General features: G+C 46.6%; 1 protein-coding gene across 6 annotated transcripts in view; it reads left to right on the forward strand.

Annotated features, from left to right (window-relative positions):
* The window catches only part of ZNF423 (zinc finger protein 423), a 370,406-nt gene that overhangs the window by 223,617 nt on the left and 121,388 nt on the right, over positions 1-25,401 (forward strand). For all 6 annotated transcript variants that reach the window (XM_030925572.1, XM_030925568.1, XM_030925570.1 and 3 more), the window contains one exon: positions 6,638-6,722. In XM_030925572.1, coding sequence (XP_030781432.1) covers positions 6,638-6,722 — 85 coding nt within the window. The remainder of the gene's footprint in view (positions 1-6,637; positions 6,723-25,401) is intronic.

The raw sequence follows: 25,401 nt of genomic DNA on the forward strand, positions 1-25,401 counted from the left end.
CTGGTTTCTGCTGCCCCGCTCTGTCCCCCTCAGCCTGTCTAGGGGGCGTAGGTGCTCTCAGGGAATGTTTGGGTCCTGGAGTCAGGTGGCCTGGGTTAAAATCTCCTTTTCCCGTGACCCAGTGGTAATTTGACCTCTCTGGGCCTCTGTGCTCCACTACAAAGCCAGAGGTAATGGCAGTGTAATGAATAGTGATAGTAATGGAATAGTAATGGAGTCTCTCCTGGGCTGACATCTCTGCATCCAGGGAGAAACTGGGGGGCCTCTCTGATTTTTTAACCATTATCTGCTCTGATTGGTCACTGCCTGTTCCCCATCAGTTGTGAACCATCGTGACTATTTATCATGCTGACCTCAGTGTTTTGCTCTGAGGATTAAATGTGTAAATTAAGTGCCAAGCACATAGTAGATGCTGCTGGTATTTTTTCCTTTTACAGTAGCAATCCACACTCGTTGAGGAGTAAGGACTTGCCAAGCACTTTCTACTTAATCCTTACAATATTTCATGTTGTAAGTGAGGAAACTGAGGCATAGCACAATGATGTCGCTTGCCTCAAGCCCCCAGCTTTCCACAGCTGAGAGGGGACTTGAACCCAGAGAGGCAGCATCTGCACCACAGCCCCTGGTCTTGACCAACAGTCCACCCAGCAGCTCTGCAACGCATCCTGGCTGTAAGAAGGGAGAGCCGAGCTGGGGTGGGGTCCCGGGTGGTCACAGCTGTGCTCATGCTGTGGAGCAGTGCAGCTGGGCTGGGTCACTATGCCCGCTTCTCCTGGGTGCCCCTCAACCTGGATCACCCCTCCCTTTCTGGCACTGCCCACCATGGTGCTGGGTTTTCTGATGGCCAAGGAGCTGTTTCTAGAGCCTCCAAAGCCTTGGGCTGTGTCAGCCTCCCTGGAGTGCTCTGCATCCAGCACCAAGCACCACTTTGTGAAAACCCCTACTATGTGAGAGGCGCTCTGCTGGGCCCCAACTTTTAGGTTATCTCTGTGGCAACAACCCAGGAACCTTGCTGTGTCCTGTGTTTTGGCAAAGAGGGGCCAGCTCAGATAGGTGATGCCATATACCCAAGGATGCACAGCTGTGCACGGCTGTGCAGGGACTGAAACTCGAGGGGAGCGTGTTTCCTGGAGGCCCCCAGGCCTTCCTCTCCCTGCCTTCGGGTCTCATGTGAGCAGGGATGAGCTGAAAATCATGGCTCTGCCTGCCTAGAGGCCTGGGGAGATGGGCCGTTGCAGAAAGGAGCTAGACAAAGCCCAGGTGCCTCCCCAGCCAAGGCGGCATTCTCTGGGGCCTTGCCCCCTGTGTGGGCACACCTGGGGGCAGGGGCCCAGATGTCAGTTAGCCCACCCCTTCCCTCCCTGAGGACCCACTCATGTAAGAACAGACTCTGGGGGTTTCACAGGGGCTTGGGGGCTGGCAGGCTGGGACCCTCGGGAGTGTATCCACAGCAACCAGCTCTCAGAGGACTGGGTTCCCGTGGGGCCGAGGCTGCTGTCGGCTGGAGCATGAAGCATTGAAGTTCCATCTCCGCCTCTGTTTATGGGTAATGACAACATAACCCCAAGTCGAAACCAGCACAGGCAGACCCTGACCATCCATCGATCCTACGGATCCCCACAGTGCCTTTCTCTGCTGGGTGGGGCAGGCCAGGTGTTCTCATACCCATTTTACAGCCAAGTAAACAGATATCCAGGTTAGAGGGCCTGTCCAGATCCCACTAGCTTTCTGTCACCTAGACCAGGCCTGACAGGAGGTCTGGAACACGGAGCTGAGAATGGCAGCTCAGACAGTGGGCATCGAAGTGTTTGCTGTTCTCCCACTCACCAGCAAGAGGCTCTGACCAAGTAATGCAGCCTCTTGAAACTCCACCTACCCTATCCCTAGAGTGGAGCTTGCAGAGGGTTTGTGAGTATTTAGCATAAATGCTGCCCACACATGGCAGGTGCTCAGTGAACGTTGGCAGTGGTCACGATCATGGAAATTTATCAGCTCTGGCTGGCTTTTCCTTCTCTCCTTCCTGTCTTGAAGGGCTCCAGCCATTTCTTCCCTCCCCTCCCTCTCTTGTCTCCGCCATTCTCAAGTGTGTTTTCTTCCTGCCCGGGGCCTCCCTCTGCAGTTGCTCAGGGCCGTGTTGGGGGAGGCACCCTGGCCACAGGCCCTGGAACTCAGCTCTAGTTCTTCTGGGCTGGGCCCCAGGGAAGGGGCTTATGGCAGGGGAGGTGCTTTGAGTGCCAAGTTCTATCTTTCTGTAATTATGTCGCCTAGTGGGGGCTGAAGCTCCAGGAGGAAGGGGTCTCCAGGGGGGTTGAGAGTGGGGACAGACCAGGAAAAGATGTTGGGGTGAGGACTGGAGTCCAGCCATGCTTGGAGGGTTTGGGGGCTGGTGAGCCTGTATGTGTATGTGCCTATGTGTGAGTGCACATGTGTGCACTTATGAGTCTACATCTGTGTACATGAGAGTGTGGTACGTGTGGGGATGGGTCTGTGTATGCACTTGTGTCAGAAGCTATATGCACATCTGTGGGTGTATTTGGGAGTACCGGTCTGTGTACTGGGGTTGTGGTGAGTGAACTGAAGACAGGGTCTCTGGATGAGTGTAGACATGCCCATCTATGTGGCCTTGTTCACCCATGTGGATGGCCCTGCTTCTCTGGGGGTTGCACATATGTATCTGTGTTACAGGTTGCTGTGTGTAGGGGTTGTGGGTGTGTCTGTGAAGGTCTTGTGTGTTGCTGGTGAGTTGGGGTGAGGGTGAGCATGTGAATGCACACATATGTGCTTGCACATCTGTGTGTGTGTCTTGTGTGTGTATGAGGGGTCAGCCCTTCCCCCAGCCCCTCCCTTGGGAACCCTCTGAACCCTCTGAAGCCCAGTGTCCCACCAGGAGGGGCTCAGTTATTGGGCAGTGTTCTTCCTATTACCAAGGGGTGGCAGAGAGGCATTTGGGGGCAGCCTGTCTTACTGCCCAAGCCCCTGGGGATATATTTTCCAAGCACAGTGAGCTCCCTTTATTCACCAGCCCCTGGGAAGAGCAACCAAGTCACTGCGATCATGGACTGTTCCCTGCACGTCTCTGGACCAGCCATGACTGCAACCTCCAGAGACTTGCACCCAAGCAAATCCCCATCCTTGGAGGGGGGACATGGTCTTCTGCCCCCAGCCATCGCTGCGGCTTGGTACCAACCCCTTTCTCCCATCCACCCGCCTACAGGCCTGGGTGGTCCTTGTCCAGCAGGCCTCCCATGGACTTCCTTGTGATGAGGCTTCCCTTCCTGGGGTGTGCTTCATTCATTAATTCACTCATTCCATTCATTCATTCATTCATTCAACCACCAAGGGTTTTGCACCTTGCCAAGCAGAGTAGGTGGGGGCACATGTGAGCAGAAGGCATGGTTTTGATGCTGGAGACGCTCGAGGTGGTTCCTCTCCATGACCATCGCCCTGGAGTTGACCTGAGATAGGTACTCTGGGCTGCATCCCCTGAGAAGACCTCAGGCCCTGTAGTCTCCTTGTGGCCTGGACATCCTCCTTTCTCTGTGGTAAGGCTGGACACTCCAGCCCTGTCTTCCCCTCCACCCTGCCCCTGACTTACCTAACTCTTCCCAGGGCCTTTCCATGCAGAGTGCCTGTGCCTGGGCCCCAGGCTGTGGCCTGTACTCAGGACACAGCAAACACCCCAAGTCTTCTGAAACACTGTGGGAAAGGCCCCTGGTTTTGTCAGAGCAGGTCCTGGAGCCTGAAGCATCCAGCACCAATTTCTCTAGTTGTTTCTTCATTCATTCATTTGTTCAAGAAACATTTTCTTAGCACTGATAATAATCATAATAAAAGTGAAATAATTATTATGCGCTGACCCTAGGTCAGGCCTGCATTAGGGTGGTGTGAGTCCAGGACACTGAAGTCATCTTTAGTTCTCTTTGTCACTTCTGCCTGAATACACTCCTCCGCATATGTTATTCTGCAACTTTATGTGTTCAGCAAAGGCTTGTTAAACACTTCATGTGCCTGTGCTGCCTCAAAGGTAGACAAAACACATTCCTGGCCCTCTGGGTGCTCATGGTGCAAGAAGGGAGCAGATGAGCCAGTCTGCCATGACACAGCAATGTGTTAATTACCTAGGGTCCTTTAGCATAAGTGCAGGGGTGTGAAGGGGATCCTGGACCCGTTCTGGGTGAAAAGAGAAGGCTTCTCAGAAGAGATGACATTTGAACTGAGTCAAGGATGGAGGGGGTGTTGCACGTAGAGCAACCAGACAGGCAAAGGCCTATAGTTACTTAGGGAACTATGGATGTGGGTGGAAAGAGGAAAATAGGAACAGAGAACAGGTAGGATAAAATAGAAATTAATTCAAAAGATGGTGGGATTTAAAATCAACCAGTATTGACAATTACACTAAGTATAAATGGAGTTAAAATTTCAATCAAAAGGTAGAGATTGTCAGATTAAATGCAAAGAAAAAAGCAAGACTTAATTGAATACTATCTACAGGGCCTGAACTTTAAATATAAAGACACAGATAGGTTAAAAGTAAAAGGAAAGAAAAATGTGCACCATGCAAGAACTCATCATAGCATTTCAGAATGATAAAGAGGGAGGTGGGAGCTGAGACAGTTAAGCTCCCTGGTGGATCATCTGGCTGCATCGTTGAGGGTTGGGCCTGGGACCTTGGCCAATAAATCTGAAGTTCTGCTCCCTTTTCCAGAAGTAAGAGAAGCCCTCTCATCCCAGGAACCAAAGTGGTCTTCAAAAAACTTGGATATTTTGATTCCCAATACCACTCCTCTTTCCTCAAAAAACCCCACAGCCACAGTCCTTCCCTCAGATGGGCAACACCACCTCTGTCCCTGGGGTGTTTCAGAACCATCCGGGATTAGTTGTGAGAGTGAGGTTCACTCTTTGGAATGACTCTTCGAGAAGCTTTGAAGCTTCTCATCTCAGTTTTTCTGCCCTCAGCTCTCACAGGCAGCTGGTAATAGCCCCTGTGTGTGGAAACCAACTGTGGGAACCCTTGGGGCCATGTGTGCTTAGGGCAGATGAGGAGTGCCCTAGCCACCCTTGAACACCAGAGTTGGCAGAAACAGTGTCCCCTGCTCAGCCACATGGTTATGAGGGTGAGTAAATGGATAAGAAGGTTGTTGGATAGGTAGAAAGATAGATGGATGGATGGATAGACGGACGGACGGACGGATGGATGGATGGATGGATGTGTGTGTAGATGGACGAATGGATAGACAGACAATAGGTAGGTGGATGGATGGATAGACTGATGGATGAATAGATGGATGGATGGATGGATGGATGGATGGATGGGTGGATGTATATGTGGATGAATGGGTAGATGGGTGGGTGTGTAGGTAGATGGATGGGTAGATAGAGGATGGATGGATGGATGGGTAGATAGAGGATGGATGGATGGATGGGTAGATGGAGGATGGATGAATGGGTAGATGGGTATGTGTGTGTAGTTGTGTGGATGGGGATATGGATGGGTAGATGGAGTATGGGTGGATGGGTGTGTGAGTATGTAGATAAATGGATGGGTAGATGGAGGATGGGTGGTTGGGTATGGTATGTATGTAGATGGATGGATGGATAGATGGAGGATGGGTGAATGGGTCTATTGGTGGGTGTGTATGTAGATGGGAGGATGGGTATATGGATGGATAGGTAGATGGAGGATGGATGGATGGATGGATGGATGAATGGGTGGATGGATAGGTGTGTTTGCAAATGGATGAATGGGTAGATGGGTGGGTATGTATGAAGATGGGTGGACGGGTGGGTGGGTGTGTATGTAGTTGGGTGGGTAGATAGAAGATGGATGGATGGATGGATGGGTAGATGGAGGATGGATGAATGGGTAGATGGGAATGTGTGTGTAGATGTATGGATGGGGAGATGGATGAGTAGATGGAGTATGGGTGGATGGGTGAGTGAGTATATAGATAAATGATAGGAGTATGGATGGATGGGTAGATGGAGGATGGATGGGTAGATGGAGGATGGATGGATGGATGGATGGAGTAGATGGATGGATGGATGGAGTAGATGGATGGATGGGTAGATGGAGGATGGATTGATGGGTGGATAGGTGGGTGTGTATGTAGATGAATGGATGGGTAGATGGAGGATGGATGGATGGGTCTGTTGGTGGGTGTGTATGTAGATGGATGGATAGGTAGATGGAGGATGGATGGCAGGTGGATGGATGAATGGGTGGATGGATGGGTGTGTGTGTAAATAGATGAATGGTAGATGGTTGAGTGTGTATGTAGATGAGTGGATGGGTAGATGGAGGATGGATGGGTGGTTGGATGGATGGGTGGATGGATGGGGGCATGGGTAGATGGATTTGCCTTTCTAAGCAAGGAGGCCTCCCTCAGCTCCCTTAAAGCTTCACCTTGGGATGGCAGTTTTCCCAGATCTAGCAGAGGAGCAGCTCCCTTGGAAGGTAGCTTCCCCAGTCTGGTAGAGCTGGATTTAGAGGGAGGTGGGAAGAGAATGGCCTGGGGAGACCTAGGAGGGGACTGGAACCATTCTGGAAAGTCTTGAGCCAGGCCCCCTAGGAACTTATGCTTTCTCCTTTTTCGTACCTCCTTCCTCTCTAAATCTTTTATTTTTGGTTTCCAAACAGAAAAAGACATACCAGTGCATCAAGTGCCAGATGACCTTCGAGAACGAGAGAGAGATCCAAATCCATGTTGCCAACCACATGATTGGTAAGAGAGCATTTCCTCCCAGCCATGCTGGAGCTACTCTTTGGGGTTTGAAATTTGCAGTTCCAATCATCATTTTAATAGCTTTTAGGCCAAAGGACAGAGTCACTGTTGCTGTTTCTGAGACATTGCACATAGCAGTGAAAATGTCAGAATAGGAGCCCTTTCTCCATCTGAGCCTTCTTGTCGCAGCTCCACTCACATTATAATCAAACTTTTGACAATCTCTTCCATTTTCCAGCATAAATTTCCCTCCATTTCTGAAACAAAGTGCTTTCCAGTTGTCAAGCACTCAGGAACAATTATGCTTCAATTTTGTGTGTCATGACATTGAATAGATTTAACTGCTCACATTTCCCCACTCAACATGGTGAATTCCTCAGGCACGTTGTCAAAACAGAACGCTTACAAAGTTATTTCGGTACTTTTCCCATTCCTGTTCAAGTGGTTTTGGACTTTGGAATATTCAGCCTCTCTAGAAGGGCAGCTTGCAAAGTTCTGTAGAGTTCACACACTTGGCATGAGAGACCTGGGAAACTGTGAAGTCCCCTTTACCTTGGATGGGTGGATGTGGTCTCCTTGGCAGCTAGGGGTGCCCTCATTGTAGGGGAGGACACAGCTGGATGTTCTGATGGGCATGGAGGTTTTAAGGGAAGGGGCTGGCCTGGGATGGGCTGGGGCCTGGGAGAGCTTCCAGAAGTCTGGTATCCTGGGTCTTCGTTGGATATGTGATAACTTTCTCCAAGACTGTAGTCTGAGCAGTAAAGTTGCAGCCATGGGTTGAACTTTATCTTTTTGTTAATATTTTATTTTTTATTTTAGATGGAGCCTCACTCTATCGCCCAGGCTGGAGTGCAGTGGCACAATCTTTGCTCACTGCAACCTCTGCCGCCTGGGTTCAAGCGATTCTCCTGCCTCAGCATCCCAAGTAGCTGGGATTACAGGCACCTGCTACTGTGCCTGGCTAATTTTTGTAGATTTTAGTAGAGAGGGGGTTCACCATCTTGGCCAGGCTGGTCTTAAACTCCTGACCTCATGATCCACCCACCTTGGCCTCCCAAAGTGCTGGGATTACAGGCGTGAGCCACCACTCCTGGCCTGAACTTCATCTTTACTTCATCTCTGTTTTTCTTCTTCTAGCATGTTTTCATTGCTGCTTAACAGCTGTGCCATCAGAGTACTGGTTTACAAAACCCTTTATTGCGTACATTTAGAAAACCTGTCATAAGTGAGCAGCTTAATGAATTTTCATGAACTAAACACACTTGTGTAACCCACACACAGATCAAGAAACAGACTATTTCTAGCATCTCAGAAGCTTCCCTCTTGGCCTCCTTCAGGCCCTCCCCCACTACCAACAGGTCATCATGATGCTGATGTCTAATAATATAGGCTGGTTTTGCCTGATTTGTACTTTATGGAAATGGAATCACAGTTTCTACTTGTTTGCACCTGACATCTTTCACTTTTCACATTATTGCCTCTAGTTGGAGATCATGACTCTCATTGGTGTGTAATAATCTGTCACAGGAGCATGCCAGCCACCATTTATCTGTTTGATTCTTGATGGGCCCATTCTGAAATACTGCTGACACATTCATGGATATGTCTTCTTTTGTTTTGTTTTGGTTTGGTGTTAAATACTGCTGCCACATTCATGGTTAGGTCTTCTTTTGTTTTGTTTCGGTTTGGTGGGGTTTTTTTGTTTTTTTGTTTTGTTTTGTTTTTGAGACAGAGGCTCACTCTGTCACCCAGCCTGGAGTGCAGTGGTGTGATCTCTGCTCACTGCAACCTCCGCCTCCCGGGGGTTCAAGTGATTCTCCTGCCCCAGCCTCCCAGGTAGCTGGGACTACAGGCATATGGCATCGCCGCTGGCTAATTTTTTTGTATTTTTAGTAGAGACTTGGTTTTGCTATGTTGGCCAGGCTGGTCTCAAACTCCTGACCTCAAGTGATCTGCCTATCTCGGCCTCCCAAATTTCTGGGATTACAGGCATGAGTCACCGCACCCGGCCCCATGTACATGTCTACTGATGAACATATGTATGTGATTTTATTGTGATTATAGGAATATATAGATCCTATATTTTGTGTTTATATATAATATATAATATGGTGTTATATACTATATTCTTTATACGTGTAAATATGTATATAAAATGGGAATATAGGATTTGGATGGACTTGCTTAGTCACAGGTTAAATGATGTTCACCTTTAGTACATACTGACAAATACATTTCTGAAGTGGTTGTATGAACTTACCCCCCACCAGTGGTATATGACAGTTTCAGTTTGCTCCAAATTTGTACAGTCGTCAAGGTTTTGTTTAGGGTTTGCATTGCAAAGGCCCTTCTTTAGTCAAGGTGCTCTCAGGGCAGGTATGGGTCCCCTGGTCCCTACCTAGCCACAGCATTGGCCATGCTTATGCCCATTATGCTTATGCCCATATCCCATTATGACCCCCAACCTATCTGACAGCCTCTGCCCCCAAATGCCTTGGAGCCAGCCTCCTGCAGCCACTGATTCCCAGTTGTGTGTGTGGTGGGGCTCACCTGGCGGAGAGTGGGGAGGAGGGGCCTGGGAAGAGCAGGTGGGGGCCCTGGGAGCTTGGCCTGACAGGGAGATTGGTAGCTTCTTAATTTCTCCATCTGAAAGCCCCCTGCTGAAGGATAAGAAGGAGCACTCCCCTGTCAGTCACTGGCTGCTGAGAGTCCTTTCACGGAGTGTCAGAGAGGTGAAGATGAAGATATCTAAAAATGTTTGCTTTTGTAGCAGGTGTTAACGCGCGTTCTTGTTTGTAAGCACGAAGGGCGCAAGCCTGGCTAATTGGACCGCAGTGATTTCCAAGGTGTTTCTGCCCCCTCCCTCCTCTCTTCCACCTTGCCTTTCGCGCAAAGCCTGGAAGCTGTGTGTCCTCAGGTGCGAGGTGAGGGGTTTGCTCTTGACTAGAGTTGTGGGAAACACAAAAGGAGGGTTTGAGGGGCATTGGGGTCTGTGTGTGAGCTGCGGGCTGGGCTTCCGAGGGAAGGCGCCTTGGCTGGGGGCTGGACAGGTCTCCTTGCCCATTCCTGCCCTGACCTGGAGCTCGGGAATGTGGGAGTTGGGGGCATGGAGAGTAGGCAGCAGGGAGTGGTTGATTGGTCCCCGAGCGGATATTCCACTTCACTGCGGCCTGGAACCCCAGGTGAGCCAGACCTCTGGCGGCTGGGCAGTCCCTCTCACTCTAACCTGTGCTCCCTACCTGTCTGCCTTCCCCGAGTCTCATCAACCCAATCTACCAGAGGACCTTAACTGAGGACCTATGGCATGCTGAGAGTTGCAGCGGTCTCTGTGGGTGATGGGGGTACAGGGGACATGGTCTCTGCCTCAGAGATCATCCCATAGAAGACACTGCACATACCATGCAGCAAAGAGGTCACATTGGCTAAGGATGCTAACAGCTGCTACTGACTCAGCCTTTCTACGTGCCAGGCACTTTACATGGGCACTAGTTCCCCATCTGACAGATGAGGAACCCGGGGCTTAGAGAGGTTACGTGACTTACCCAAGTCCTTCCAGCCTGAGTAATGGAGGCAGGGTCTGAACCATAGCTAGGGTCCCTCCATTGTGTTTGGAGCCCCTGCCAGGGCCTGTGGTGGGAGAGACCTCAGGGTTCCCTGTCCAGGGGAAGACTGATGGGCATGCAGGTAAGTGCAATGCAGTGGTGTAGGTGCTCCCAGAACAGGGCCCCCTGGGTGTTGAAGGATGAAGAGGGGAGACGTTGCCTTCAGAGGGAGGACTGAACATCAGGAGGAGGCTCTGGAGCAATGTGTTGCTGCCAGGCTGCGAGGGTGGTGAGCCACTGCCTATAGGAGGATGGGGGGTGAGCAGAGCAAGTGGGTCTGGGGGGCCGTAGGTGCCTAGCCTGGCCAGGATGGAGACATTGTGGGGAGTGAGAGTGGGGAGGGGGTTGGGGTGAGCCACGGAGCACCCCTGATACCAAGTGGAGGGGTTAGGGTTTGTCCTTCACCCCATAGGCCAGGGTCCAACTTTGGGGGCCCCTTGGGTATGATTTATTAGGCTTCTCTTGAAAAACCACAAGAGGTGGCAGCCAGGGCTTCACATTCCTGCAATCATCATTCCCACCTGGCGTGACTTAGCAGCAGCAGCAGTTTCCTGTAGTCAAGGCATGCATTCCCAGGCATCGTGGTCTTGCGCATTTAAGTCTCCAGCCTGGTCCCTGTGGGTACCTGAGTTTAAACCTTGGACTGAAGCGCTAGGGAGCCATTGAAGGTTTTGGAGCAGGGTGTAGCCTGGCCTGAGACTTAGGAGATGAATCTGGCTGCAGTGTTGAGAAGGAACCAGTTGGGAAGAGAACGAAGACCCACCTGGTGTGGTCCTGGGGTGAGGGAACAAGGCAGGGGGAGAAGAGAAGGAGTTGATGGAACTTAGATGTGGCTTGTGCTGTGAGTCTGGCCGGCCCTGGTGGCTTGGAAAGGCTGCTGGGGGAATGGTGAGAGGCAGGCACAGCAGGCCTGCTTTGGGGCTGGCTCTGCAATCCCAGTAAATCTGTTGGGGCCCAGTGTCCCTGTGGATGGCTTCTCCTGCTAAATGGTCCGAGCCCAGAGTGGCCGCCCTGCCGCTGACGGGGGTAAAAGTCCCCCTTAGTGGCACCAGGGGGACTTGGTGGGTAGAAGTGGTCCTGTTCAGCTCTGCAGCCTTCTCATAAACTCAGGGCACTTGGGGGTCTGAGACAGGCCTCCCCTGGGACCCAGACTGCTGGAGAGCTCCCCTGGGGGGCGGTAAACCGGCCTTTTTACAGCGGGGGCCTCTGCATGGCTCTGCAGCCCGGAGACCCTGGGAGTTACGATGACTCAGGGACATGTCTCCTTGGAAACATTTTCCCAGCACCCCTCTCCCGGCTGCTGCTGGTGGGGAGTGATTGGGATCTGATAGAAAGGCGAGGGTCTTTGGAAACCTTTCAACAGCAGGGTCTCCTTTGAAATCCCCCATCCCACGAAGAATGAGGCCCCTTCCCTGGGACTCCCCCAGCTTTTGAAATGGCTTTGACACTCCCTCCGCCAGAAGGCACATGAAAAACTTGGAGCAGCCCAGAGCTCTGTGCTGTGGCCTCCTGCCGGGGTGACCTGGCTCTGCCCAGCTGCCCTTTCCCCACCTCCCCTTCATCCCCTCCCAGGACTCTGGGAGGATGGCCCCCACCTCTACCGCCCCAGGAAATGGCTCTGCAGGAGGCTCCTGCCTTGGGCTCCTGGGGGCTGCTGCTGAAGGAGAGTGAAGGAGGCTTGTGGGGGGCCTGGCCCAGAGGCAGGTGGCCCCCCCACGGCTGGGAAGGGAGGAGCAGTGGGTCCGCCCACATGTGTTGAACATATGTGTACAATGTGTGTACACTGCCCTCCTGGGGCATGTGGCACCTCACCCCGGGGGGGCAGAGCCTGAGTCTGGAGAAGCCGATTTGCTGGAGAGGCCTTACTTTTCGTTCGTTTTGGGTGGGGATGGCTGGATAAGGGGTCTGAGAACTTGTCCTTGAGATAACAAACTTGCCATGACCCAGGTTGGCCCCAAGGGAGTGACTCAGCCTCTGGGTCCCTGGACGTCCTCACGCAGGGCCTCACGGGCCCCTTGGGGGAGCCCCAGGGAGGGTCAGGGCTGGGAAGGGATGGTCCTCGGGGAGTCTTGTCAGGAACGCTTGCCCTTGCTGTCCTTGGAAAGTGGCTGTGGACTCTCTGGCGGGCAGCCAGGCCAGAGCTAGGCCTGTCCCGGTGGGGCATTAGTCATTCCGGAGGCCTGCTTTTCATGCTCACGCCGGCCCTTTCCCTGGGTGCCTTCAAGGGCTGGGCTCTGCTGTCAGGGGCAAATAAATGGGGGAGGAAGTGGCTGTTTGGAAAATCAACCCCTCCTGCCTCCTGCCCAGGCCCTTAAAGTGTCCCCAGTGCCAGCTTCTGTCCTTGTGTGCCCTCTAGTCCACAGCCCTCCCCTGTCACTGTGACAGGACTGGCCCCCTGGCCCACCTGGAGGGAGGCATGTGTTTTGTGTGTGTTATGTGTATGTGTGCATGTGCGTGTGTGTGTGTGTGTGTGTGTGTATATGTGTGTTGTGTGTGTATGTGTTGTGTATGTGTATGTGTTTGTGTGTTGTGTGTGTGTGTGTATGTGTGTTGTGTGTGTATGTGTATGTGTTGTGTATGTGTGTTTGTGTGCTGTGTGTGTATGTGTGTGTGTATATGTGTGTTGTGTATGTGTATATGTTGTGTATGTGTATGTGTTTGTGTGTTGTGTGTGTGTGTGTTGTGTGTATGTGTATGTGTTGTGTATGTGTATGTGCTTGTGTGTTGTGTGTGTGTATATGTGTGTTGTGTGTGTATGTGTAGGTGTTGTGTATGTGTATGTGTTTGTGTGTTGTGTGTGTGTATGTGTGTGTATATGTGTGTTGTGTATGTGTGTTGTGTATGTGTTTGTGTGTTGTGTGTGTGTTTGTGTATGTGTGTGTGTATATGTGTGTTGTGTATGTGTATGTGTTGTGTATGTGTATGTGTTTGTGTGTTGTGTGTGTGTGTGTGCATATGTGTGTTGTGTGTGTATGTGTATGTGTTGTGTATGTGTATGTGTTTGTGTGTTGTGTGTGTGCTTGTGTGTGTGTGTGTGTGTGTGTGTGTGTGTATAAAAGAGAGAGCGGGAGAGAGGGAGACAGAAGGTTTTTCTACCTTACAAGTCTTTATGAAGCACATCCCTGGAGATACTTTCAAACTGCCTTGCAGAGCCAGGGCCCACCCGTTCAAGCTGCCATTTGGACCCTGGCCCCGTGCGGAAGGTGCAGCCTGCAGCATTTTGGAGGGGAAGGAATCTCTGGTCCAAGGGGAACAGTATGGAGTGGAAGTCGGTGTCTTGCCCCAGCTCCAGGGAGATACAAAAAACTCTCAAATAGAACCACAGAGGAAAACCTCATGAACAGGAAAAGAAAAAGGGGTTCCTGTCTCCTTTCTGCCAGGATCACGTGTTGCTGAACCAGGCTGTCAGGCTCTTCAATGGTGCTTTTGATTCAGGTAACACCAGACCCAAAACATCTGTCTAACCTTAATATGTGATAAAAATGTCTCCCTCTCCCTCCGGAGATCATGTTTCAGGTTCTGGAACTGTTCTGTCAGAATAACAAGCCTGTACAGCAAGCCTATAATCCAATTCTTTTTTATTCTTTTTTTTTTCCTTGCCAAACCCCCAAACTAGGGCATAGTCACTTCCCCTTCAACAGTCTTCCCGGGTGAGAGAACCAGCCCAAAGGACTCGGTTTCCCTGACTTTGAATCCCATTGGTTCATTTGAGGAAGCTGTTTAGGTCGATGGAGAATCCATCAGTTCTGAATTTTAAAATAGTGGAAATTTTCTTGTTTTCATGAGTTCCTTTTGTATGCATATTTTTTGTTTGTTTGTTTGTTTGTTTGTTTTGGGGGAAGGCCTCTGTCGTTGAGGTTTCTTCTAATAGTAACCTCATACCTTCATGTTCAGTAAACACGATTAAAATCCTCGGTGGGCTCTGCCAGGGGCCGCTAACCCAACTCAGGAGATGGTAACCTGCAAGTTCAATGTAACGTCACAAGTTTAAGATAAGGGTGCTCAGAGGACGGGCATGTTTCCCAATCTAGGTATTCCAGGAAAACTTCCTGGAATAGATTACACCTAATCAGGGTCTCAGAGTATAAGAAGTAAGGTGAGAGAGGAATTCCAGGCAAAGAAACCAGTGCAAGCCAATTATAGAGAAAAGAGGTTCATGTAGTATGTAGGGACACTGTAGACAATTCAGTACTGTAATAGAACAAACTGTGAGGCAGGAGGTGGGTGGATCACAGCACAGGGGATGAGGTAGAGTAGGTGAGAGAAGGTGAGGATATTGGATAGGAGGATATGGGCTGGAGAAACATTTAAGAAACAAAACCAGCAGGATTTGACTATTGAGTGGACATGGGAGGGGGAGAAGTTAGGAAGACTCAAAGGTCTCAGGTGACCAGGTTTTGGGTGACAGGTGGCAGATGATATCATGCCAGAGGAAGAGCTCTTAGGGAATGGTAAAGAAGACAGTGGTGCTAGCAGTGGTTCGTGTAGCAGTCCATTCTCACGCTGCTGTAAAGATCTACCCGAGACTGGGTGATTTATAAAAGAAAAAGGTTTAATTGACTCAGCTCCGCAGGGGAAGCCTCAGGAAACTTACAATCATGGTGGAAGGGGAAGCAGGCACGTCTTACGTGGCGACAGGAGAGAGAGGAGAAAGCAAAGAGGGCAGAGCACCTTATGAAACCATCAGATCTTGTGAGAACTCACTCATGAGAACTGCATGGGGGAAACCACCTCCATGATCCAATCACCTTCCTCCCTCGACATGTGGGGATTACAGGTCTCCCCTTCCACACATGGGGATTACAATTCGAGATGAAATTTGGGTGGAGAGACAGAGCTAAACCATATCAATCAGTACCATCTAATGAAGCTCACTCAGCACCAGTCCCTTCTTTCCATATCTACAGGTGTTATCACACTTTATCCTCACAATACCCTGTGAGACTTGCTGTCATTACCTCCTTTTATCCATGGGGAGTTGAGATGTCATATCCAATGTCACTAAGTTTCAGGGTAGGGACCAGAACTCAGCCAGTGTGACTCGGAGCCTGCGCCCTTAACCCCTGCACCTGAAAGCTCATCACGTTTGGTGGGCTTGAGTGTTTGTGATAACGTGGTCTTGCACAAGATACCCATGGAGATCTGAGTGTTGGTGTCTGGCTAGCAGGGCCCTGTCTGAGGAACGGGATCCAGGGGCATCAGCATAGATGGTGAGAACATCTGGGAGGAGCCTGGAGAGTGAGGAGTGTGGGGTGGTTGGTGCTGAAGGAGCAGTGTTTCCAGGAATATCAGTTGGGTGCAGCATGAAAGGTGCCCTGGGAGGGAGGTTGAAGAGGGTCTATGTGGCTCAGCAACAAGTGGCCATTGTGTCCTGCGTGTGAGCAGGGTCAGTGGCATCAGATCGAAGGGGTCAGGAGGAGATGGGGGTCCAGCAGTGTCGATGGACTTTCTGGGTTCCAGGCTGGGAGGGGAGGGAGAGAAGCGGGAGCTGGAAGGCTCCAAAGGTAACAGGAAGTGTTTGCATTTTTCAGAGAGACCAAAGTGTGTTTCTAGGTTTGGGAGAGAGAGCCAGCAGGGAAGGGAAGAGGAAGGATAGAAGTGAGGGAGATGCTGAAGGAGCTGGTCCTGGAGGGGCCGGCACTGGAGCCCTGGCACCATGTTGCTAGAGCCAGCTCATAAGCATGTCCTTCTCTTCTTGCTGTCACGTCACATGGGCTTGGTGGCCTAGATTGTTGAACTGACTTTGTTAAGCATCCTTTGATATCATTTGACTGCCTGGCAGCAGCTGATACATGGACAATTTCCCTCATACCTGCTTCTGGCTGAGCCTTACTAGAATAACGGTGGACAACAAGGGTCCTGTGGCCAGCGGCCCTAGAGCTTGGTTTCCTCTGTCCTCAGCACCCAGTGGGCTTCAAAGCCTCAGACCTGGCCTTGGATCCTTGGGGCCCAGTGGGGAGAAAGTGGAAGGCCTCCTCTTCTAACTGTAGACCCTGCCTCTGAAGGAGCTGGGATGCCCCTCAATGGCTGTTCAGTCCTGGAAGTGTCCTGCCTGGTGTGATTCCCATCTCACCTATCTGGGGAAACAGGTGGGGAGAAGGGAAGTGATCCCCTGAAGATAAATGGCAAGCTGTGAGCCTGGGTTGCAGTGAGAATTTGACATCACTGATAGGAGCGTTTTCTAAACAGAGTCCGATAGGAAGTTACTGGTTCGAATTTATCCTGTAGATTTTTAAGCTTCAACAGTTTGCTCAACCTGCTGCAGATGTGAATATTAATGGGCAATAGAGTGTGCATATATGTGTGCACACACACTGAATGTGGAACTCGACAGTGAAACACAGTGGTTAAGAGCACAGGCTCTGCAGTGAGAGGGTTCTGGCTCCAGCTGTGTCTATTCATGCCTAAGTTATGCCATCTTCATATACTGCAGCTCCTCATCTATAGAATATTTTCATCTTAACAGTACATAACAGTTTAGGCAGGACCCTTTTGGTGGCAAGTCAGAAATCCAACTCACACTGACTAAAGCATAAACAAATTTACTATTGGTTCATGTAACAGAAAAGTCTAGGGATATATTAGATGTCAGGCTTCAGGCATGGCTGGTTCCAGGGGCTCCAACAAAGTCATTATCAGTTTATCTCTCTCTTATCTCTCAGCTCTGCTTCCCGCTTTGTTGCCTTTGTTCTCAAGTGGACTCCCCTGGTGCAAGATGGCAACCAGTAGCAGAGAAGGCCATGTGCATCCTCATCTGCAGTGAAGGTCTAGGAGCGAAGCTCACTGGCCTCAGGAGCGTCCTGAAGCTGCCCATGAGCCAATTATTGTGGCCAGGGAGGTGGAGCTGGTTGTCTGGTCAGGCTGATGACCCCTGCCCTTCCTGGGGATCTGCCCCCCAGCAGTGGAAGTAGGAAGGGTATTGTTGAAAAGAAAGAGGGCTTTTATTTCCACAAGAAGGGGCAGCACAAACAATGCAACTCACCATACTTACTGGTTGGCACTGTTTGGAGGATTAAATGAATTAAAATACATGCAAAGGTCCCAGCACACTGCCTGGCACATGTAAGTTCTGAATAAATGGTATCTATCAATATTGTATTAGTGTTATTAAATAATGATCATGATGATAGAGTACCTGTTTAGAGAGGAAAAACTGGCCATGCTAAGCCTATGTCCCAGATGTCAGCGCTCAGCAGCTCAGAGGATGCTCCTGAAGCCTTCCTGGAAGAAGAATGGTTCCCTCTCTCTGCCATGTCAAGACTCCAAGGGGTTGGGCCTGGAGGACAGACCCAGAAGGAGTAGCTCCAATCAAACCGATTTTTCATTTATTCCTTCATTCATTCAGTTTTCTCTTTTTAATTTTTATGGGTACATAGTAGGTGTATATATTTATGGAGTACATGAGATCTTTAGATACAGGCATCCAATATATAATAATCACATCAGAGAAAATGGGGTATCTATCACCTGAAGCATTTATTCTTTCTTTGTGCTACAAACAATCCAATTATACTCTTTTAGTTATTTTTAAATGTGCAATAAATGATTGTTGACTGTAGTCGCCCTGTTGTGCTATCAAATACTAGATCTTATTGATTCTGTCTAACTACATTTTTGTACCTGCTAACCATCCCCACTTCCCCTCCCTCCCTACTACCCTTCCTAGCATCTGCTGACCATCACTCTGCACTCTATCTCCATGAGTTCAATTGTTTTAAATTTTAGCTCCCACAAATAAATGAGAACATGGGACATTTGTCTCTCTGTGCCTGGCTTATTCCACTTAACATAATGTCCTCCAGTTCCAAGTTATTTTTCTTTCTTGAATACCTACTGTGTGCCAGGCACTAAGCATGAATATTGCAGCAAGCAGAACAATCTTTCCCATTCTGTCCCAGAGCATAGAGTCTGGTGGGAGCAGATGGGTGTTCACTAAGAGAACAAGTAGGAGCTCCTGACTGTGTCCAGTAGTGATGGGTACCACACAGAACAGAAGGGTGGGTCCTGGGTGTGTGTGGGAGCAAGGTGAAAATGGGAGATGTGCAGCGGCCTCCCTGGAGCTGACTTGCAGGGTGATGGCAAAGTCTTATGAGAGCATTTTTTGTTTTGGTCAAGCACGTGGCTGCCCACCGACCTGAACACTTGAACCCACTGCTCAGCACGTCCTTTCCCTGTAGGGAGGGGAGACCGTTTGGGTGGAGCCAGATCATGGCGACAGAGGCCCAGGGATCAGCCTGGGGTTAACTGGGTGATGCTCCCGGTGCCTCAAGGAGCCCCTTGGTCAGGCTGCCAGGCTGCTCTTTAGACCTCTGGATTCTACCTGCTTGCCCCACACAGGGTTGTTTCACCAGCAGCTCGGGGACTTCAGGCCTCCCAGCTTGTGACTGCCCCCTGCCCCCACCGTGGGACTGCCTAGCCTGTGTGCCTTTCTGGTCCTCTGGCATCCCTTTGCTCATTCTCTTTTACTTCTCCCTGTTTCCACCCTGCCTTTTTCAACCCACTGTCCCTGGGGGCTCCAGAACCCTCCTGTCCTATCCTTCTCCTCTAGGTGTCCAGATTTAACCACTAAAAATACTGGCTAAGTAAGTCTGAGTTTCAAATAAACGGCCAATACATTTTTAGTCGAAGTATGTCTCCATTCATTTGCATGGGACATACTCTACTAAAACATTATTTCTTATCTGAAATTTGCATTTGCCTGCTGTCCTGTATTTTACCTGGCAACCTTGCACCCTCCCCACCATCCCCATGCCTCAAGCCAGTTAGCTTGGGAAGAATGCTGGTGCTCATTACCACCCCCCTGCCTTCTTCTTCTTCTTTTTTTTTTTTTTTTTGGTGATGGAGTTTCTTTCTTGTTGCCCAGGCTGGAGTGCAATGGCACGATCTCAGCTCTGCAACCTCTGCCTCTCAGGTTCAAGTGATTCTCCTGCCTCAGCCTCCCGAGTAACTGAGATTACAGGCATGCGTCACCATACGTGGACAATTTTTGTAGTATTAGTAGAGATGGGGTTTCACCATGTTGGCCAGGCTGATCTTGAACTCCTGACCTCAGGTGATCCACCCGCTTCGGCCTCCCAAACTGTTGGGATTACTGTTGTGAGCCACCGCTCCGTATCCATTCCCCCTTCTTTTAAAGCCCCTCCTGGGCTTTTATTTGTCCTTTAAACATTTTTAGCTTAAAGAAAATAAAGTTTTTATTTTGAGATAATTGTATATTCTCATGCAGATTCACAGAGAGGTCCTCTGTACACTTTACCCCGTTTCTCCCAACAGTAGCATCTTGCAAAACTAGAGTACAATATCACATCCAGGAAATTGACATTGATACAGTCAAGCTACAGAACATTTCCGTTGCCACAAGAATCCCTCCTGTTGCCCTTTTATAGCCATAGACACTTCCCTCCTACCCAGCCCTTCCATAACCTTTGGAAACCACTACTCTTTTGTCTGTTTCTATAATTTTATCATGTCAAGACTGTTATATAAATGGAATTGTATATAAGTTTTCGTTATTTTGGGGGTAAATTCCCAAGAGTGCAATTGCTAGGTCTGTAGTACTTGCATGTTTGAATTTTTAAGAAATTGCCAGACTGTTTTCCAGAGTGGCCGTGCCATTTTACATTCCCACCAGCAATGTAGGAAAAGTCACATTTATCTACATTCTCACCAGCATTTGTTCTGTCACTATTTTTTTATTTTAGCCAATCTGATAGTTGCAATGTGATATCTCATTGTACTTTTAATTTTCATTTTCCTAATTGCTAATGAAGTTGAACATCTTTTCATGGGCTTATTTGCCAGCCATTGTTCCTCTTTGATGAAATGTTCCCTTCATATATTTTGCCCATTGTCTAATTGGATCATTTGCTTTTTTACCACTTAGTTTTGAGAGTTCTTCAGATATTCTAAGTACTAGTCCTTAGTTAGATATGTGGTTAGCAAATATTTTTCCCAGTCTGGAGCTTGTCATTTTATCTTGAGGAGCTTTTGCAGAATACAAGTTTTTAATTTTGTTTAATTAGATATGTCAATTTTTCCTTTATGGATTATACTTTTGGTGCAAAGATTTTCTCCTATTTTTTTTCCTGAAGGTTTTATAGTTTTATATTTCACATTTTAGGCCATGGCCCATTATGAGTTAATTTTTATATACAATATAAGACTTAGGTTGAGGTTTTTTGTTTTTGTTTTTATTTTTGCCTATGAATGTCCAGTTGATCCTGTATCATTTGATGAAAAAACTATCATTCTTCTATTGAATTGCTTTGTTTGTTTGTTTTTAGAGACAAGATCTTATTCTGTCGCCCAGGCTGGAGTGCAGTAGCATGATCATAGCTCACTGTAGCCTTGAACTCTTGGGCTCAAGCAATCCTCCTGTCTCAACACCAACTTTCCCCCTAAGAAAATAGCTAGGACTACAGGCATAGGCCACCACATCCGGCTAATTTTTAAATTTTTTGTGGAGAAGGATCTCACTATGTTGCCCAGCTGGTCTTGAACTCCTGGCTTCAAGCAATCTTCTTGCCTCAGCTTTCCAAAGCACTGGGATTACAGGCATGAGCCACATTGTCTAGTCTCTCCATTGAATTGTTTTTGCACCTTTGTTAAACATCAGTTGGGCATACTTCTGTGGGTCTGTTTCTGGGTTCCACTGATGTATGTGCCTATCCCTCTGCCAAATACAATATAGTCTTGATTACTATAGCTGTAGAATAAGTCTTGGAATTGAATAAGCTGGTTCCTTCTTTATTGATTGTCTTTTTCAAAATTGTTGCTATCTAGCTCTTTCTGCCTTTCCATATATATCTTAGAATAATCTTGTCTGTATCTACAAAAATTCTTGCTGTAATTTTGACTGGAATCATGTTAAATGTGTATATTGATTTGGGGAGAAATGACATCTTTACTGTCTTGTGTCTTCTAATCCATTAACATGGTATGTCTCTCCATTTATTTAGATCTGTGATTTCTTTCATCTTTTTATTTTTAGTTTTCAACATCCTAATTTGGTACAGGTTTTGGTAGATTTATCTAATTATTTTAATTTTTTGAGCAATTATAAATTGTATTGCATTTTTAATTTCAGTGTTCATGTGTTTATTGCTAGTACATAGAAATACAGCTGGTTTTTGAAGTTCATTTTTATATTGCTTGACTTTGCATAACTTAGTTGTAGGAATTTTTCTGTAGATTCTATGGGATTTTCAGCATAGACAGTCATGCCATTTATAAATAGGGACAGTTTTATTTATTTCTTAACTATCTGTATGCCTTTTATTTCCTTTTCTTGCCTTATTGCCCTGGCTAGACCTACTGGCACTATGCTGAGTAAGAGCAGAGAGAGTGGGTATGTTTGCCTTATTTCTGATCTTAAGGGGGACAACATTCAGTCTTCTACTTTAAGTAAAATAACAGCTATAGGTTTTCTTTGTAGATACTCTTTATCAAGTTGAGAAATTCCCCTTCTATCTAAGGGTTTATTTATTTATTTTTTATACCATGAATGGGTGTTGGATTTTGTCAAATGTCTGAAGTTTTTGTCTTTTTTTTTTTTTGTACCTAATGTGAGACCATGCAATTTTTTAAAGTCTATTAATATGGTGGATTCTATTGACCAGTTTTCAAATATTGAGTAAGCCTTGCATCATTGATATATATATCTCATTTGGTCATGGTGTATACTTCTTTTTATATATTGCTAAATGCTATTTGCTAATACTTTGTCAGGGATTTTTGTATCTGTATTTATGAGGGATATTGGTCTGAAGTTTTATTCTTGTCCTGTCTTTAACTGGGGTTTTGGTATAGGGCAATATTAACTTACTGAAATAAACTGGGAAGTGCCCTTTCCTCTTCTGTTTTCCGAAAGAAGTTATGTGGAACTGGTGTTGATTCTTCTTCAAACATTCGTTAGATTTATCCAGTAAAACACCTGGGTCTAGAGATTTCTTTACAGGGAATTTTAAATTATGAATTCCATTTCCTCAATAGAATAGGACTGTTCAAAATATCTATTTCTCATTATGTGTATTCTGGTAGTTTGTATTTTTTGAGAAATTAGATTGTTTCATCTAATTTATCAAATTTATGTATGTAGAATTTTTCATAGTATTATTCCCTTATTATCCTTTTGATGTCTGTAGTGTCTGTAGTGATATCCTCAGTTTCATTCTTGATATTGGTAATTTGTGTCTTCTCTCTTTTTTGTTTTCTTAAAAGAATTGTCAGTTTTATCAATCTTTGAAAACACCACCTGTTTGTTTAATTGATTTTCAATGTTGTTTTACTGTTTTCTGTTTCAAGTTCCTGATCTTATCCTTATTACTTTCTGCGTTCTGCTTGTTCTATGTTTATCTTGATCTTTTCCTAGATCTTTGAGGTGGAAGCTTAATTAATGATTTGAGACTTTTTCTCTTTCCTAAGCATTTATTGCTACACGTTTCACTCTTAGCCTTTACTTAGCTGTGTCCCACAAATTTTGACATGTTGTATTTTATTTTTTGTTCAGTTCAATGTATTAAAAAATTCCTGTGAGCTTCCTCTTTGACCCATGATTATTTAGAGGTATGTTATATAGTTTCTATCGTTTGGAGGTTTTCTTACCTTTCTGTTATTAGTTTCTAGTTTGGTTCCATTGTGATAGGAAAAAGCACTATGGATGATTTCAGTTATTTTAAATATGTTGACATTTGTTTTATGACCCATGATATGGTCTGTCTTGGTATTTGTTCTCTGCACACTTGAAAAAAATGTGCATTCTGTTATTGTTGGGTGGAGTGTTCTATAAATGTCTATTAGATCCTGTTGGTCAATGATTTTGAGTTCTTCTGTATCTTTTCTGATTTTCTGCCTAGTTGTCATTGAGAGAAAGGTTCTGAAGTTTCCTACTATAATTGTGGATATGTCTCTTTCTCCTGTCAGCTCTATTAGCTTTTGCTTAGCATATTTTGCAGCTCTGTTGTTTGGTGCATACATGTTTAAGATTTTCTTGGTAGATTGACCCCTTTATCATTGTTTAATGTTCTTTTCTCACTTGCTAATTTTTTGTTCTGAAGCCTTCATTATATAATATAGTCTTTTTGTTTATTTCCATCAATGTTTGCAAGATATATCCTTTTGCATTCTTTTACTTTCAACCTGCCAGTATTGTTATATTTTAAGTGAGTTTTTTTGTAGACAGCATGTGAGTCATTTTCCTCCCAGTCTGCCAATCTCTGTCTTTTAATTAGTATATTCAGGTTATTTATATTTAATGTTGCTAATGATATGTGAGAGCTTCAGTCTGCATTTTATATTTTATTTTCTGTTTTTCATTTCTGGTTTTCTTTTTTCCTTCCTGTGACTTACTTGAACGTTTTTAAGAATTTCATTTTGGTTTATCTGCAGTGTTTTCATTTCTTGATACAGCTTTTTATCATGATTACTGTAGGTATTATATTAAATACACATAACTTATCAAAGACTACTGGTATCATTATCTTACCAGTTCAAGTGAAATGTAGAAAAGTTATCTCCTGTAGGTCCCTTTACTCTTCCCTACTTATGATTGTCTTAACTATTTCTTCTGCATATATTTAGTACTACATCAGATAGTGTTAACATTTTACATTAGACATCAAACATACTTTAGAAAACTCAAGAAGAGAAGGGAAATTAGTGGTATCTACAGTGTAATTTCCCTACCATGTTCTTTCTTACTACCTAAGGTTCCAATCATTTCCTCTCTGTTTAGAAAACTTCCTTTAACCATCCTTTTTAGGGTGATTCTGCTGGTGACGCATTCTCTTAGTTTTCTTTTATCTGAGAATATCTCAATTTTCCCTTGATTCTTGAAGGGCATTTTCACTGGATGTAGAAGAACTTTGGGTTGATAGTCCTTTTTTACTCAGCAGTTGAAAAATGCTCTGCCACTTCCTTCTTGCCTCCATGGTTTCTAATGAGAAATCTGCTGTCATTCGAATTATTTTTCCACTATATATAAGGTGTCATTTTTTTCTCTAGCTGCTTTCAATATTTTTTCCTGTCCTGGAGTTTTCAGGAGTTTGAATATGATGTGTCTTGGTGTGGATTTCCTTGTGTTTATTCCTTTTGAGTTTCACTCAGCTTCTTGAATACATCTGCATCCTCTTGCCAAATTTGGGAATTTTTCAGCCATCACTCTTTTGAGTACATTTTCAATCCTCCCCTCTTTTTTTTTTTTTAATCTCTTTCTGGGACTTGAATCACAAAAATGTTGTAGTCCCGCAGGCCCCTGAAACTCTGGGTGATCTTTGTTATTCTATCTTCTATTTCACTGATTCTTTTTTTCTCTCCTCTCTTCTGCTGTTAGGCCTATTCATTGAGTTTTAAGATTTTCTCCTTTATCCATTTCTAAAATTTCCATTTAGTGCCTCCTTGTATCTCCTATTTCTTTGTCAAAACTATCTAGGTCTTTGCTAGACTTGCTTTTTTTCCATTTGTTTCAAGGATGATCATAATTGTTTATTGACGTAATTTTGTGGTGGCTCCTTTAAACTCCCCGTTAGATAATTCCAACATCTCTGTCATTTTGAGTTTGGCATATATTGATTGACTTTTTTTGCCATTGAATTTGAGATCTTCTTGTTTCTTGGTAGGATAGATGATTTTTTTATTGAAATCTTTATGTATTACATAATGACACTGTGGATCTGATTTAAACCCTCCTTTGACCCCCCTCCAGTGCAGAAGGGGTACAGATGCCATCTTGCTACTGCCAAGTGTGGGCAGAATTCCAGGCTCATTTCCTCCCTAGGTCTCTACTCATACCTCTCTGAGCAGTCATGGTAGGAATGCCTCATTTCTGCTCTCCACATGGTCTCCACTATACCAGGAGGATGAGTTGGAGTACTTGCTCCTGTTGGGTAGGAGGGGAGTCCAGGTTCCCCATGTGGTCTCTACTGACACCATGGGGAGAGGCCTTGTTACTGCCCAGCAAGTATGACTGGCTTGGCTCCCTGCTAGGGTTTCTCTGACACCACATTAACAGGGATGGGAAGAGCAGGCGGTGAGTGCCTCATTATAGCCTTGCCAGCATGGGAGCCTCAGATCTCCATTCA

This window comes from Rhinopithecus roxellana, chromosome 20 (genome assembly GCF_007565055.1).
Source record: "Rhinopithecus roxellana isolate Shanxi Qingling chromosome 20, ASM756505v1, whole genome shotgun sequence".
In the NCBI taxonomy this organism is placed as follows: domain Eukaryota; kingdom Metazoa; phylum Chordata; class Mammalia; order Primates; family Cercopithecidae; genus Rhinopithecus; species Rhinopithecus roxellana.